The sequence below is a fragment of the Sorex fumeus genome, unplaced genomic scaffold (genome assembly GCF_029834395.1).
Source record: "Sorex fumeus unplaced genomic scaffold, SorFum_2.1 ptg000054l, whole genome shotgun sequence".
Classification (NCBI taxonomy): domain Eukaryota; kingdom Metazoa; phylum Chordata; class Mammalia; order Eulipotyphla; family Soricidae; genus Sorex; species Sorex fumeus.
The window spans coordinates 1217024-1232688 of NW_026606111.1; the positions used below are offsets into that span (position 1 = coordinate 1217024).

Sequence of the window (15665 nt, forward strand, 5' to 3'; positions counted from 1 at the left end):
CCGCCAGGAGTAATTCCCGAGTGCAGAGCCAGGGGCCAAGAGAAACTCTTACGCATCGCCGGATGTGATCCCCCCCCCAAAAAAAAGCAGGAGGGACAGTGAAGGGATTAAGAAGTCACCTTGCACGTGGCTGTCCCCTAGGCGCCCTTGGGTGTGGCCCCAGCCCCCCCCCCAAAGCAGAAGCATCGCCACCCCACCTGCAACTCCTGGCCAGGGGCACGGGGTGGCGTCGCGCCATCCCCTGCAGCTGGAGTTCTCAGGCTGAGGCTGACCCGGCCGCCTGTGGGCTGCATCCCTGGGTCTGTCCTTGCTGAGAGCCGCGTGGCTGGGCCGGGTGTGCCTTGCCACACGGGGCTCACGGCCCATGGCTGCCCCGCAGGTTAACATGATCACGCTTGCGGAGCATATCATCGAGGCCACCCCCGAGCGCATCAAGCAGGAAACCTTCGTGCCCCTGGAGCCCGCGGGCCCCGAGCGGACGGACAGCCCCGCCGTCGGCAGCACCATGAGCTGGCTGGCCAGTTACCTCGCAGACGTCGACCACCTGCCCGGCACTGCCCAGATCAGGTCCGGCGTGGCGCTGGCGCCTCGGGGGGGAAAGGAGGGAGGCCGAGGCCACCCTCCCAGCCCATCTCTCGGGGTGGGGGCTGAGCTTGCCTCTTCCGGGGTGCCGTAGCCCCAGCGAGGCCCGAGGTTCCGTGAGCTGGGGTACCCCAACCCAGCCGGCCACCCTCCCTGAGGTCCCACTTCCTGTTCCGCACAGCCCCAAGCCCTGGGTGCCAAGGGCCGTTGATGCCCTCGCCACCCACAGTGCCCCCCACCGGCCTCCCTGTCTCGGGGGTGGGGGGGACTCCCTCCTCTGTCCCGGAAGTGCCTGGAAGGAGCCTCTCCCTCCTGCTTCCCCAGCACCTTGAGCCCCGTCGGCTCCCCGGTCAGTGGGATGGCCTTCGAGAAGCCCAGCCTCCCGTCAGCCGCCGACTGGTCAGAGTTCCTGAGCGCGTCCACCAGCGAGAAGGTGGAGAACGAGTTTGCTCAGCTCACTCTGTCGGACCACGAGCAGAGAGAGCTCTACGAGGCGGCCAGGCTGGTCCAAACGGCGTTCCGGAAATACAAGGTGAGCCAGGCCTGGGTAGCTGCAGCAGGAAGGTCGGGATCATTCCCACAGAGCCGTGTTCAGGCTTGAACTTGTGGGATTTCCCTTTCCCTTTCCTTTCCTTTCCTTTCCTGAGTCTCAAACATAGAAGTTGTGTGCTCTGCCACCGGGCCCTGAGCTTAGAGATTTTTTGGTTTTGGTTTGGTTTTGGTTTTGAGGTCACATCCGGCGGTGCTCAGGACTTAATTCCTGGCTCCGCTCTTAGGGCTCATCCTGGCGGTGCTCGGGGGAACCATATGGGGTGCCAGGGGTTGACCAGGCTTGACCATGTGCAAGGCAAGCGCCCTCCCCACTGTGCCGTCTCCCCAGCTCTGACCTGGAGAAGACTTATTTCAAGTTACTCTGTCCCTGGGATGTTGAATAACTTCCAGAAGTGTGAGCAGAATGAAACGGCAGTAAGGTGCCGTCTGTCCCCCCACTGTCAGTTCGTGGGGGCACTGGTGGGCAAGGTCTCACCCAGCTGCACACGCTGGCTGGATACCCACCGCTGACTTTATTTAGGTGATTGAAGACTTGGGACCCCCGTGTAAGGGGGCTAGGGGTGCCGAGGGTCAGAGGTGTCTTTGGTATCGCCTGAGCCCTGCAGACGCTGCTGGTGCATCCGGCCTTTGGCAGGTCGTCACAGCCACCCTAGTGGGGACCGGGAGCTTAGGAAAACATGAGCTGAGTCCAGAGAGTGTTTGAGAAAGGAAACCTCTCAGGCCTGCCGCCACCTGCTAGACTGGTCTGAGCTGGGGGCTGTCAGTATCTCGGGGGTCCCGGAAACACTGTTGCCAGCTGTGGAAAGTCAGGACTGCTTTCTCCCTCTCTCCCCAAGGGTCGGCCCCTGCGGGAGCAGCAGGAAGTGGCGGCTGCCGTGATTCAGCGCTGCTACCGGAAGTACAAGCAGGTGAGCACAGGGGCAGGGGACGGAGCCCACCCAGCCGCACCCAGAACTGCTTCGATGTGGCACCCCCAAGCTGCCCAAGTCCCTCCTGTTCTCACCTGCACGAGGCACAGGCAGCTGCAAGGAGACGCTTCACGGCTAGGGCTGGCCTGGGGCTCCCCAGGGGCTCCGTGGCAGGGAGCACTCCCGGGGGCCTGCAGCCGTGCCCAGGAGCTCCGCAGCAGGGAGCACTCCCAGGGGCCTGTGACCGTGCCAGCAGGCGGAGGAGGCGGCCTCTGATTCGTGGCCTTGGATCCCGGCCATCATCTTTCACGTTTCCCTCTGCAGCCGCTGCTTATGGGCTTCCAGAGAGTTGTAAGCCCGGGCCTAGGGTTGGCCCTTTGGAGAGCCCAGCTCCATCCCTGGTGCCAAACGTCCTCCGGTATTGCCAGGCCCAGCACCACAGCACAGAGCCTGAGCCCCACGCCTTCGGGCCTGTGTTACGGTGTGGCCTTGGGCAGAGATTAAGAAGGGGACCGGCCATGGCACTGCAGGCGGGATGCTGGCCTTGGCGGTGGCCAGCCCAGGCACAAGCCCTGAGCCAGAAGAAGGCGGGAGCACCTCTGGGTGTGGCCTGGGGGGTCAAGTCACCATAAAAGATTGTAAAAATCTCTCTCTGCTCAGAGCAGCAGAAACCACTCCTGCACGCAAACATGCAGGCCTCCTGGGCTCAGAGACGCCAGCAGACCCTCTCGGCCCCTCCTGGCCCCTTTCCTCACCTGGGTGTGTTTCCGGCACCCCGGAAAGTTCTCACACTTTCAGGTGAATAGTCTGACTTTAGGGTGTCGTGTATGACGCGGGCGCAGGCACTGTGGCACAGGAAAATTAACACACTCCGAACCCTTCGCAACTCTTTAAGAAACGGCCCCTTCCTGGTCCGGTCCCGTTCTCTCTGGCCCAGACCCTGGTGTAGATGCCCGGGTATGTCCCTAGGTGGCGCTGTTGGCCGCTGCTTGGTCCCCAGGCCCGCAGGGACCCAGTCCATGAGTGTCTCTATGGATGGGATGGGGCAAGGGGTGCTTTCTGCTAGTAGCCAGTTGAGTTCATGATCCCAGAGAATGAAGGTTTATTGTGTAAACGCTGACACCAGTGATCTTGCCGCAGGGGGCTTCTTTTTCCCCTTGAATCCCCTCCGGAAGAAGCGCCGTCTGTGACCAGGAAGATGCAAGGGCCCATATTTTGGGGGGAGATTGAGGACTATTTTAGAAGTTGGAAGACTTCCGTCGCGCCCACGGGCCTCCCATTTTCTGCCCTTTTCCCGGTCGGGAGTTACTGGCTCTGGTTTTTCTTTTCCTGCTGCTCGGCGCTAACTTTAATCTTGTATTCTCTGTTTCTCCCCAAGCTGACATGGATAGCCCTGAAGGTAATGCCACTCCCATCTCCTCTCTCAAGCCGCCCCCCCCCCCCAACGCGTCACCAGCCCTGCCCCTGGCCCCGTGCCTCAGCCCACCACGACAAGCAGCCGTCCCCACCCCGGGACCCTGTGGCTCCCTGTGGCCCTGTGTTGGGCTCTTTGCTTTCTGGGCCGATGCAAACCAAGAATCTGTGTGGTTCACCAGCCACTGAGGTCCCCCCATGGCCCAGTCACTCCCGGGGTTGCCCCCAGGCACAGGCCCGGGATGGGCCACAGACCCAGACCGGCCCAGCCTCAGCAGTGCTGTCTGCCAGACTCGGCCAGGGCAGGGAGCCCCAACCCGCTTCCCCACCGCAGACATGCAGGCGGGCCTAGGCGCCGGGTTCCCTGTGTGCAGAGTTGCCTTCTTGGCGGCCACCAGCCTCGTTGTGGCTCCTGGCCCCTAGCTGGACGGCTCTTGGGACTGTGCGTGCCAGCCTTAGTTGCCGTTCGGCCTCTCTGTGTTGAGCTCCAGGGGCTGGCATGGACGCGCCCGTCCTCTGTGCCCGCTCGCTCTTTCCCGTGCTGCCACGTGCCAGGCCCCGGGCTCCGACTGGCTGTCCTGCTGCCTCCAGGGGTCCTGGCTGCTCCCCGGGTTGGGTGTGCTGGGTGTGACTCTGCTCCCCGGGTGGGTGTGCTGGGTGTGAGTCTCTCGCAGGTTCAAGTGATGGAAAGGTGTCAGCGTTTCATGATAAGCCTCGTATTTGGGACCGTGTAACTCAGACGGGGGTCGCGGGGCGTGACGGGGCTGCGGAGAGCATCTCGCAGCTGTGGGTTAACCCTGAAAGGCCTGGCCACGTTCCCGGGGCTGCAAGCCATCCGAACGGGCTGCAGGCCGGCATCTCTCTCGTAGGGGAAGCAATGACGCTTTGGGGGGAGAGGGGAGAGCCCCCCTCGGAACCCCCCCCCCGCTGTGGGAGAGCTTCACCTGTGGGAGAGGCGGGTGAGGCAGACCCCCAGGGTGGGGGGCGCCAGCTCACGCGCCTCTCCCCGCAGTACGCACTGTATAAGAAGATGACGCAGGCGGCCATCCTCATCCAGAGCAAGTTCCGCAGCTACTATGAGCAGAAGAAGTTCCAGCAGAGCCGTCGCGCGGCCGTGCTCATCCAGAAGTTCTACCGCAGCTACAAGAAGTGCGGGCGGCGGCGGCAGGCCCGGCGGACGGCGGTCATCGTGCAGCAGAAGCTCAGGTGGGCCCCAGTCTCCCCACCCGCGTCCCTGGGCTCGCCGGCCACCCTACCACCACCCCAGGGCTCTGCTGACCTGGCCCCACCCCGCCTGCCCACCCACCATGGCTGCCCCCACCCACCCCCCACCCCCCAGTGACCGGCTCTTTCCACGTTTGCAGGAGCAGTTTGCTCACCAAGAAGCAGGACCAGGCCGCTCGGAAAATCATGAGGTTTCTGCGCCGCTGCCGCCACAGGTATGTGGGCCCCCGGCTCTCCCGGGGCCGCCTCCGCCCTCCCCGCAGAGGACACAACCCTGAGCCAGGTGGGCAGTGCTGTCCATCCATCCGTGTGGCGGCAGGCAGCCCCCCTGCCCCCCCCAGGCCAGCGTGTGCTTTGGGACAAGTGGATTCCAGCTTCTTCCTTCGGCCGTTTGGGCCCTCCTGGGACCCGTGGGGGTGGCCGGCAGGCAGCTCGTGGCTCAGGACAGGCTGGAGGTGAGGTGGCTGTGCCAGGCCGCTGCTGCCCCCTGCTGGCAGGGTCTCGCCAGAGTCTCCTGAGCCAGGGCTGGCGTGGGCCTCCAGGAGCCGTGCCCGGGCAGCCGGCCTGGACGCAGGCTTTCCCGTCGGGTCACTTTCCTCACTCCTCCAGCGGTGGGGCTGCGCCCAGAGGGCTGGTCTTGCAAGACACACACGCCAGGTCCGCAGGGACATTCCCTGGGCACCAGCCCTGCCCTCAGTGCCCCCCGGCAGCCAGGGAGGGAGGCACAGAGGTTGGCAGGGTGAGGTGGGGTGGCGGAGGGGGAGCTGGCCACACCCTGCATGTGACCAGCCCCGGTGAGTGACCCAAGCCCCACCTGGGGCAGGTGAGATTGTGAGGGGCGCCCTGCCTGTCCCCGCCCTGTCCCCTCTGCACCCTCCCCTGTGGGGCACCCGACCAGGAGTCTCCAGAAACACTTCTTGGCACTCCCATACGGGCAGTGCCCCCCCGGCCCGGCTTGTCCCCGTGGTGGTCCTCTCTCAGGCAGGATCCCAGACATCCCCTCCCTGTGTCCCTCATGTCTCTGTGCCCCTGTGACTTCAGGTCGCCCAGAGCGACCAGCCACCAGCCCTGCCTGCCCGCGGGGCCTGGGGACCCGGTTCTGGTCACAAGGGCGTGGACTGGGCTTTCGGTCCACCCCACGGGCGCCTCCTGGGCTGGCCTCGGCTGACTTCTGAGCATCCGTCCTGGGCGAGACATCCCCCCACCCCCACCCCCGGCCCCCTGCCCGTCCCTCGCGCGCTAATAGCTCTCCGCTGTTGTTTTACCACCCAAAGCCCCCTGGCGGACCATAGGCTGTACAGAAGGGTGAGTGAGCTGCCTGCGGGCCGGTCGCCCTCTCTCCCCTCTTCCATTCTCAGTCTCGTGCTTCCTGCTTGCTTGCATGGGGCTGCAGCGAGGTTTGCAGTACGTTCCACCTCCATCCGGAATGGAATGAGAGACCCCCCAACTAACCTACTAACAACCCGCCCCTCCATCCAGCAGCCGGGGGCGCCCGCCCGCCCGCCCGGCCCTGCGCAGCTGCATGAGGGAGGGAGAGGGGCGCCACCACGCAGGGCAGTGGGGAGCCAGAGGCATGCGTGCCCACCGCCGGGCCTCCTGGACCCCCTCCACGCCCCGGCTGCACTGCTGAGGCGTGCGGGCGCACTCGGGGTCCCGGCGTGTTCGGGGTGCCTGCTCCCCCAGACGCGGCTCCCTAGCGGCACTTCCCCAGGCCTCCCTGCCCACCCAGGGAGGTAAGTCAGGGCTCATGAGGCCTCGGAACTGGGCCAGGTCCTTCTGGACCGTAGCAAGGGAGCCCGGACTCCAGGCAAGGGGGTCGCGCTCTGAACGGCGCCAGGACGAGCACTGGGCAGAGGGTGTCGGCAGGCAGGTGTGGGAGTGCTCCTGGCGAGTGCTCCGAGGATGGAGGCGGGAGCACGCGGCGGGCTGTGCTCTGCCCGGGTGCATGTGACGCCTCCCTGGGGAACAAGGACTTGGGGCCAGGAATCTCGGTTTCGGAACACAGGGTCTCTGCCCGAACGCGGGCCCGGCTCGGGACGATCTGGACACTGGCCATGCTGGGCCACACGTGGCCCCAGCCCCAGCGCATCTCAGCCGCCCAGGCGCTGGCACCTTCCCGAGGCCAGAGGGAGAGTCGAAACCTGGTCCTCCTGCTCAGTTGTATGCTGGGGGGGGGGCCCCGCACCCCTGGAACTCACAGATGCAGACACGAAGGGGCGTGGGCGTGTATCACCACCCCTGACACAGACATGCGCGTGCACACACACATGCGGACACACTCAAAACACACGTAGACACACATAACAGACACGCATAATACACAAACACAACATATACACACACTCGCAAATGTGCACACACATTCACATACAACATGTAGACACACAACAGACATACACATTCATACACACACTCGCAGATACGCACACACAGACACATACACACAACACAGACAACAGACACACGCAGATACACATAACACAGACACACACGCAGACACAACAGACAACATACACGCAGACGCACAGTCACACACAACACATACACACATGTACACACACACAACACATAGACACACACATTCACATACAGCATACACAGACACACAGGTACACATACTACAGACACCCTCAGACACACATACCCCAAGACATGCACACACAGACACACAGGCATGCACTGCATGCAAGCATGCACAAACTCAGACACTCACAGACACACACAGACACACAGACATATACCACACAGACACACGCACAAACATGCACATGCATAGACATGCACCCACAACATGCTCAGACATGCACACACACAGACACGCATATGCACAAATATGCACATACCACACACAGACATGCACACATGCAGACACACCACACGCACGAACCTGCACACACTTAGGCACACACATGCAGACACACCACACGCTCAGACACGCACACATGCACGGACATGCACACACGTACAGACACAGACATTGATATACTCAGACACGCACACACTTCGCCACACATGCAGACACATACCACATGCACGGACAAGCATGCACGCAGACTCAGGCACGCACGTGTTCCCAGATACACACTCTCTGTGGAGCTGCACTGGAGTGATCGCCCGCAATGAGGGAATTGGGTTTTTATGTTTTTCCTCAAGTAGGACCTTCTCCCTATGAAAGCCGTTAAGTCTTGCCGTGGTGGGCTGTCCGTGTCCAGATGGCGGAACAAGACCCCAACACTCTACCCCCCGTCTCCCGCGGCACCCCCTAAGCGTCACAGACCCCTGTGTGAAGGCAAGCCCAGACCACAGGGGCCAGTTTTCCTAAAGCAAGTGGGCAGCTAAACAAAACAATGAAATTTTAAAGGCAGGCGAGGCACCAGCTTCCTTGGGACTCCCACAGGCCCTCTTCAAAAGAGACCTTCATCCTCGGGTCACTGCCTAGGTCACCACGGAGGGCTGGGCTCTGTTTCCCGGTTCCTGGTCAGTGCCTGTCCAGCCCTGCTTCTCCTTGGAGCCTTAGCACTTCCGCCCACCTGAAGGCCTCTGGGACCTCCGAGAGGTCGAAAACCTGGGGGCTGCTTGTAGCCAGAAACTCAGGCCCCCCTGGGCTGGCCTGTCCACGGGGACTCGGGCCCGAGCAGGCTCCGAGCAGGTTTCTGAGCCTGGAGCTTAGGCCAAAGGAAACAGCCCACTTACTCGGTTATAAGCCAGGCTGTGCTGGGGCAAGTGGGCCTGGACGTTGGAAGGTGCTATGGGAGGAGCTGGAGCCTAGGATAGCAGGAAGGGCATTTGCCTGGTACTGGCCCACCCAGGTTTGACCACCCATATAGTCCCCCAGCCTGCCGACAGTGATCCCGGCTCTGAGTGCAGAGCCAGGAGGAAGCCCCGAGCACTGCCGAGTAGACCTCCCAAGCATAAACACGAACAAGTTAGAACTGGAAAACCGTGAGGGTTCAATGGTTTTTCGATGAAAGTGTTTGTGAGACACTCTGGGACCCCCAACCAGACTCCTAGGTTAGTGAAACCCAGGGGTGCGGCCGGCCCTGTAGAGGTCAGAGTTCATTGCGGCAGCCCCCCACCCCCCAGCCCTCTCCTGCCCCATCTGGGGATGAGAGTGAGTGCCTGCACTGACACCCCTCTGGCCCCTTCTCTCCGACCCCCCTTCTTGGGCCGGGCCTTGTCTCAGGCTCCGGGTCTCGCGGGTCTCCGGAAGACTGAGTGGCAGGTGCAGGGCTGGAAGCAACCAGCTTCTGGCTTCCCTTTGCTCTCCCCACTTATTCTGAGCCCATGACTGCTGTGTGATTGAGGCCAAGTGGCCTCCAGGGGGCTTCCGGGTGGGTCAGATTCCTCGGCTTAGCAGAGAGCCAGGAGGCCTTGCCCTGGAAGGCAGGCGGAGTCCCAGCGAGCGACAGTTCTCACCTAGCTGTGTCGAGGCGGGGAAAGACCAGACGCACTTGCTGGTTGAAAATCAGCCAGCGTCTCACCCTCACACATTTGTCTGCGGGGGTTGAAAGATGTTTTCAGAGACAGAGCAGCCACGCTGGAGAGCTAGATTCCTAGAGAAATCCCCCCCCCCCCCCCGCCTTCGTCCAGGAGGGGACATGAGCACCCTGACCGGTCCCCCGCAGGACTTGAGCCCTGCAGCCCCTTCCAAGCGTCCCAGGCTCAGTTTCCCTGCTGGACAGGGGAAGAGGCAGCCTTTTGGAATACAAGGGCTCTGATTAGAGGTTGAGGGAGCACCATGGTCGCTGCATGTGACCACTGGGTTTCCAAACACTTCACTTGGCCAGAGGCAGTCTGACCTTGGTAAGTAGTGACCCCTGAGAAGTGCCCTGTTGTGTGCCCCTCTCCCCCCCCACCCCAGCAGCCCCGACATCCTTTCTGCCAAGACACTTCCGAACTGCCCCCCCTTGTAAACCGGTCCGTTGAGAAAGGCCAGCCGCAGGGAGGGTCTCCACGTGGCCGGCCAGGCGCAGAGCAGAGGGGAGCAGGAGAGGAAGGAAGGTAGCTGTCTGTCACTTAATTCGCAGTAACTGTGTCTCACTTGCTCTTTTAGGAAATGGCTCTCTTGGGAATTCAGTGGTGTGTGTCACACCGCAGACAACGTGCTCTGTGTCTTTCTTACTGGGCCTCTCTGTCTGTCTTGTTTTGCAACCCAAATGAGATTTCTGGAAAATGGCACGGTCTCCCTTTGTCCAAATTCCCCACGAGCTGTCGCAGCTCTCAGAGCCACAGGTAACTAATCAGAAAGCCACCCCTGGCTGCCCGGCTAGCTCGAGTCCGGCATCGCTGGGAATGACCTGCTGAAATGCACCAACTCATGAACATCTCTCTGGCTGAACATCAGCGGGTCGAGGCGGACGAAGCTTTTGCCTTGTGCTTTTCCATGGAGCCCTTGTTTGCTGCCCGGTCCAACAGGCCCCCTCATCGGCTCCCACGCCAAGCAGGACCGCTCATCGGAGCGGGCCCTCTCATTGGTCCGCACACCGAGCGGCCTCTCTGATTGGCTCGCACTCTGGGCGGCCCCTCTCATTGGCTCGCACTCTGGGCGGCCTCTCATTGACTCGCACTCTGGGCGGCCCCTCTCATTGGCTCACACGCCAGCGGGCCTCTCATTGGCTCACACATGACCATCCGACAGATGCCTGTGGGACAGCCCATGGGCTTGGCTGCTTTGGCACCTGTTGCTTTCCCCATCACTCCGGCGCGCAGCACGGGACAAGGTGGTGCAAGGTGGTGGCGAGTCTTTCGCTAGGATGCTTGTGGGGGGACCCCGGGGTTGACTTTGATTGATTGTCCAGTGCGAAGGTCTCAGGTCAGGGTCAGAGGTGGGTCAGAGCCTTAACCTTAGGCTGTATCCCAGCCACCTGCGGTCCCGGCCACACAGCCTCCTGGTTCCCACCTGTAGCCGCTGCACTGCCCATCTCAAGGCTGCTCTGCTGTGGTCGGGGGGGAGGGGGGCGTTCGAAAGTAAGTGTAATGAGCAGGGAATTTGTAGGTACCATTTTTAGGGGTGGTGCTTTCTTAGCCTGAAGAGCCCCGCAGTTAGAAGTCCCGAAAGGCCAGTGGCGCTTTCTGGAGGCCCTAGAGATGCGTCAACATCTGTTTTCTTCGTTCTACAAAGGGCGAAGTAGGTTCTGGTTGTTGAAGTATAATTCCACTTTCCAAAGTTTGGGTCTGTGTTTACCAGGCTTACACACAGGAGAAAATGCTTACAACGCAGGAAACATCAGGATAGCCAGCTGAGTCCTTTGGCTTTAGGTTTGGTCTATTTCTTTTCACCTTTTAGGGGGCAGGGTCTCCCCAGAAGTTCTCAGGGGGCCCCGGGGCACTGCCAGAGGTACTCAGCCACCCTGCTTGTTTGCTTTAGTGCTGGGTGCTGAGGGTCACCCAGTGTTCCACAGGGACTCCAGCCAGCGGAGGCTACAGGCTCTGGTTCCACTGGTGGCATGCTGTGGGGTCACCAGCCAGGGCCCCGTACGCACCCCAGACCCCAACTATCTCTCTGCCCCCCCCCATTTGTATTTTTTATGACATAGGAACAGGGATGCCCGAGACACAGTCACAGTCAGACAGAGCAGAAAACACCAGTTGGTTAAATGCTGCTTTTCCCCAAGGAAAAACAGCAGGAACAATTCCTACCAAAGGGCGCGTACTGACTGTGGTGTTCAGGCAGGAAACACCCTTGATAAGAAGTTCCTTTGCTTCTCCTGTGGGCAGGTTGTTCTCAGTTTACCTGCCTCTCTGGGTAGTGTTCCCAGCCACGCCCCACGCCAGATGGCAGCCAGTTTCTGGGATAGTTTGAAACACTGAAACACAGGAACATAGTTGTTAGAATCCAACAAAACTTTGAGTGTCTGATGCTGCAAATCCTTTCTGTGAAAGAAGTACATGTTTGGAGGCCACAGCACACTGGACATCATTTATCCCATTAGCATGACTGAAACTGAAGACAAAACAAAACACAAAAGTTCAACAAGGTGGCTGTGGGTATCCTGGCTACTTCCCTGAAGCCTTCCTGTAGATTTCAGTAGGGCCCTGTCAGAGGTTCTTGGTCTTCCCTAAACTTCCAGGAGCCCAGAGAGTGTGCTGGTTGGGGGATAAGGCAGAAAACTTGGGGGCTCCCTGTGTCCATCCATTCCTTCCCCTAGCGCAGTGCTGCAGCTCAGACTGAGGCTCAAAGCCCATGAGGACATTTCCACATGGAGGGTTTTTTTTCCCACTCCTTCCAAAGTATTGTCAGAGGGGGCTGGAGCAATAGCATAGCAGTTAGGGCATTTGCCTTGCACGCGGCCAACTCGGGTTCAATTCCCAGCATCTCATATGGTCCCCTGAGCACCGCCAGGAGTAATTCCTGAGTGCAGAGCCAGGAGTAACTCCTGAGCATCGCCGGGTCGCAGTGTCACTTCCTGGAACGGAGCCCCGAGCATGGATGCCCTCGGTCTGCGGTCTTTTGGAAGAGCCAGTGAGGTGAAGAAAAAAACAAAATTGTATCCTGAGGTCCTCTGTGAGGTCATGGCCAGCCCCGGGTCACCTGGTCCCACTCCTGGTCACAGGGCTGAGGAGCTGTCTGCTTCCTGTGAGCCTCTGTTCCCCAGTGCCCCCCACTTATGTTTTGCTTTTTGGGTAACACCTGGCGATGCTCAGGGGTTACTCCTGGCTCATGCACTCAGAAATTACTCCTGGCGGTGCTCGGGGGACCATATGGGATGCTGGGAATCGAACCCATGTCGGCCATGTTGGCTGCATGCAAGGCAAACGCCCTACCCGCTGTGCTATCGCTCCAGCCCCAAGTGCCCCCCCCCCACTTTTGTCCTTGTCATTCCTCCTCTAATATCTATAGAAATATGTCCTGCGGGTCATTTCCACCTCATCTAGATTGCTGGAAACTAGCCCTGACAACAAACCTCTCTGCTTTTATTTGTTTGGTTTGGGGGCCGCACCCGGCAGAGCTCAGGGCTTGTTTCCGGCTCAGCACTCAGGGATCACTCCTGGCCATCTTGGGGGAACCTTCTAGGGTGCTGGGGATCTAAGCGTGGTCAGCCGAAGAGGAGGCAAACTGCCCATTGTACTATCGCTCCGTCCCTCAAACGTCCCTGCTTTTAGCTCAGCAGCCCGAGAGGGCTAAGAAGGGAATTCTGCAAGTGGCAGTGTCCTGGTTCTTGCTGTGTAGATGTGCCTCTCTCCACCACGATGTCTTGTGTTACAGACTCTGGCTTCATGCTGAATTTAAAGGGGGGGCTGAAGAAGAGAGTCCAGCAGGAAGGGTGGTTAGCTCACACAAGGTGGACCCGGGTCCAGTCCCTTACACCTGGCAGTCCAATTCCTGCCAGGAGTGCCCCCGAGCATGGAGTCAAGAGTAAGCCTTGAGCACCACCAGTGTTTTCCACCCCTCCCCCCCACAAAAAAAATCTCTCCAGGGACTGGTGCAGTTGCACAGCAGATAGCGTGTTTGCCTTGGATACGGCCGACCCAGGTTTGATTCCCAACATCCCATATGGTCCCTCGAGCACCGCCAGGAGTAATTCCTAAGTGCATGAGCCAGCAGTAACCCCTGTGCATTGCCAGGTGTGACCCAAAAAGAAAAAAAAATCCTTCCAAAATAACAATAATAAAACTGTCCAAACTCATTTGATCTGTTAGCTTCCAGGAAAAAAAACGCAGAAAGTGATCATGAGCATTTTAACGAACAGGAAGGGCTTTGGGCAAATTTGCACCAACTAGTGCAAGCAGGTCCCAGGCTGGGGTAGGGTTGGCGCTGCCGTGAATTTTCACTGCCTGATGAAGTCACCGCAGAGAGGGGTCTGGGTCTGCCGTGGAAAATCGTGACAGGGCCCCGTGGGGCCACGCAGCAGCTTTGGAGCTGACTGGACTCCTGGGCTTGAGCGGGGCCCCGCGCAGGGAGCAGGCGGAGGGCGTGAGGCCGCATGTCCTTGCCGCGACAGTCCCGCCGACGTCTGCCCCGGTACAAATGCTGCATGCCCAGAAGTCAGTCGGCACCGATGCACGCCTGCATTCCTGAGCCACAGAGCTGATAGTCTAGACGTTGCATGTTTAAAAATTGAACCCAGAAGATGGCATGCTTCAATTTTTAAAAAGCCATTGATCAAGTGTGCATGTCCAAAATGAAGGGCCTAGAGGGACGCACAGTGATACACGCGGCCATGACCCAAAGCGCCCTGAGTGTCCCCCTCAGCCGGGGGATACTGAAGCCCAGCCTCGGGAAGGAGTGATTCCCGGCTCCGGGGAGCCACCGCGCTGGGGTCTCGGGTGCCTGTTAAGAAAGAGGGACTTGGCAGTCTAGAGACAGTTTTGCTCAAGCCGGGCCTGGTGTCTTAAGAAAGAAGCCAAATCGGCACATCTGAAGTGTCACCCTCCCCATCGCCTGGGCTTTTTCTCGAGAGCATCTTCTCTTTGGAGAGGCTTAGATCCCTCAGAAATGATTGTGCTTTGGTGGTGGTCAGAGCAATAGTACAGCAGGTGCTCGCTTTCCTTACACACAGCCAACCCAGGCTCGACCCCCCCCCCCACATCCCATATGGTTCCCAAGCACTGCCAGGAGTCAGTCCCTGAGTGCAGAGCCAGGTGTGGCCCCCCAAAGCGAAACAACAATGTAAGGATCGTGCTTCGAGGTGGTAAATATAATTGTTTTCTTGAAGTGAGACCCAAGCTGACCCAAGCCCCGCCCCCCCCAGCAGTACCTTAGGAATGACTTGCCCAGAAGTCTTCCCAGACCCTCTGTAGGAAGTGATCTCGTGATTCTTTTCAAGTAAAATCCACATCTGCCTTCCCTCAAAGCACCAGGAAGAGGCAAGTCTGGGTGTCTCTGTAGAGAGGTGAGCTTGAGAACTGACCTCTACGGGGGCCCAGAGGAGAGAAGGCACTTTCCTGTCCACCTGCAGTGTCCTTCCCACACCCCCACGCCCCCACATCCCACCCAACCTGCACCAGGGCTGAGCCAGCAGCGGAAATTCGGCGCACACTGACTATGGCCAAAGTCATGGCATCACGTGTTCTCAGGCGCGTCTTCACTGACTTGTTGGTAAAGAGGAATATTCTTGGGGCTGGAGAGAGGGTCCCCGTGTTCGATCCCTGGCATCCCAGAGGGTCCCCTGAGTACCTCCAGGAGTCAGCCCTGAGCTCAGAGCCAGGAGTGAGTCCTGAGCACAGAGCCAAGAGTCAGCCTCGAGTATCACCAGATGTGGCCGCCAGTGAAAACAGAATAGCAAGATCCTTGCCACTTCTCAGCTCATCCCTACCCAGAATAGGCAGCCCTTGTCATTAAAAAGGAAGGTTTTTATGTTAAAAAGAGACTGACCAGGGGTGGGGTTGAAGTCCTTGGCCTGACCCCCTAAGCCTCACCCTTAGCCCATCACCATTGTTACAGCAGAAAAGCAAAAAGAGCAAAGGTGACAGTGATGAGTTTGCAAATAGGGACTTCTTTGAAATTCCATTTATATTTGTCTCTCACATCTGCTAGCTGGGTCAGAATGCCTGTGCCATTGTAGCCTAAGTCTTTCGCCTCGGAGCCCTGGGGGATGCCGAGGGGCCTTTCTGAAAACTGCAGTTTGGAATGGGAGGAATGGAGGAATGGGAGGAAGTACGATGCTTTCAGCCCAGGGGGAAATCCCAGCCCTGTACAGCGCACAGTTAGATCCTGGGCAGCAAGCCACAGGCCAACCCCTCCCGTTCCCCAGAACACCCCAAGAAAGAGGGTCCCAGGGGCTTTCTCTGCAGTGTCGGCCTTTCTGGGCTCCATCAGACTCACGGGCAAGGTGCTTGGATGGTTAGCTGTTTTCAGGATGAGCTCATTGTCGCCTCCATTCAGTCCAGGAAAGCAAGTTTGCTTTGTACTCCAAGCACTCGACACCGAGTCAAGCCTTCGGAAGGGCCGTGTCTTCCTCTGAATGTTTCCCCAGCCTTTGAGCCGGAGTTCGCTTGCCATCCGCCCGCCAAAGGGATTTCTGTCTTGGTGATGCGCCTTCCTGC

General features: G+C 59.5%; 1 protein-coding gene across 8 annotated transcripts in view; it reads left to right on the forward strand.

Annotated features, from left to right (window-relative positions):
• Positions 1-15665, forward strand: part of CAMTA1 (calmodulin binding transcription activator 1) — a 544421-nt gene that overhangs the window by 527113 nt on the left and 1643 nt on the right. For 4 of the 8 annotated variants that reach the window (XM_056125179.1, XM_056125175.1, XM_056125176.1 and 1 more), the window contains 8 exons: positions 380-567; positions 907-1114; positions 1971-2042; positions 3421-3441; positions 4468-4661; positions 4820-4894; positions 5954-5984; positions 9733-9911. In XM_056125179.1, the coding sequence (XP_055981154.1) occupies positions 380-567; positions 907-1114; positions 1971-2042; positions 3421-3441; positions 4468-4661; positions 4820-4894; positions 5954-5984; positions 9733-9911 (968 nt within the window). The remainder of the gene's footprint in view (positions 1-379; positions 568-906; positions 1115-1970; positions 2043-3420; positions 3442-4467; positions 4662-4819; positions 4895-5953; positions 5985-9732; positions 9912-15665) is intronic. The other 4 variants (XM_056125178.1, XM_056125181.1, XM_056125180.1 and 1 more) reach the window with 4 other exon arrangements.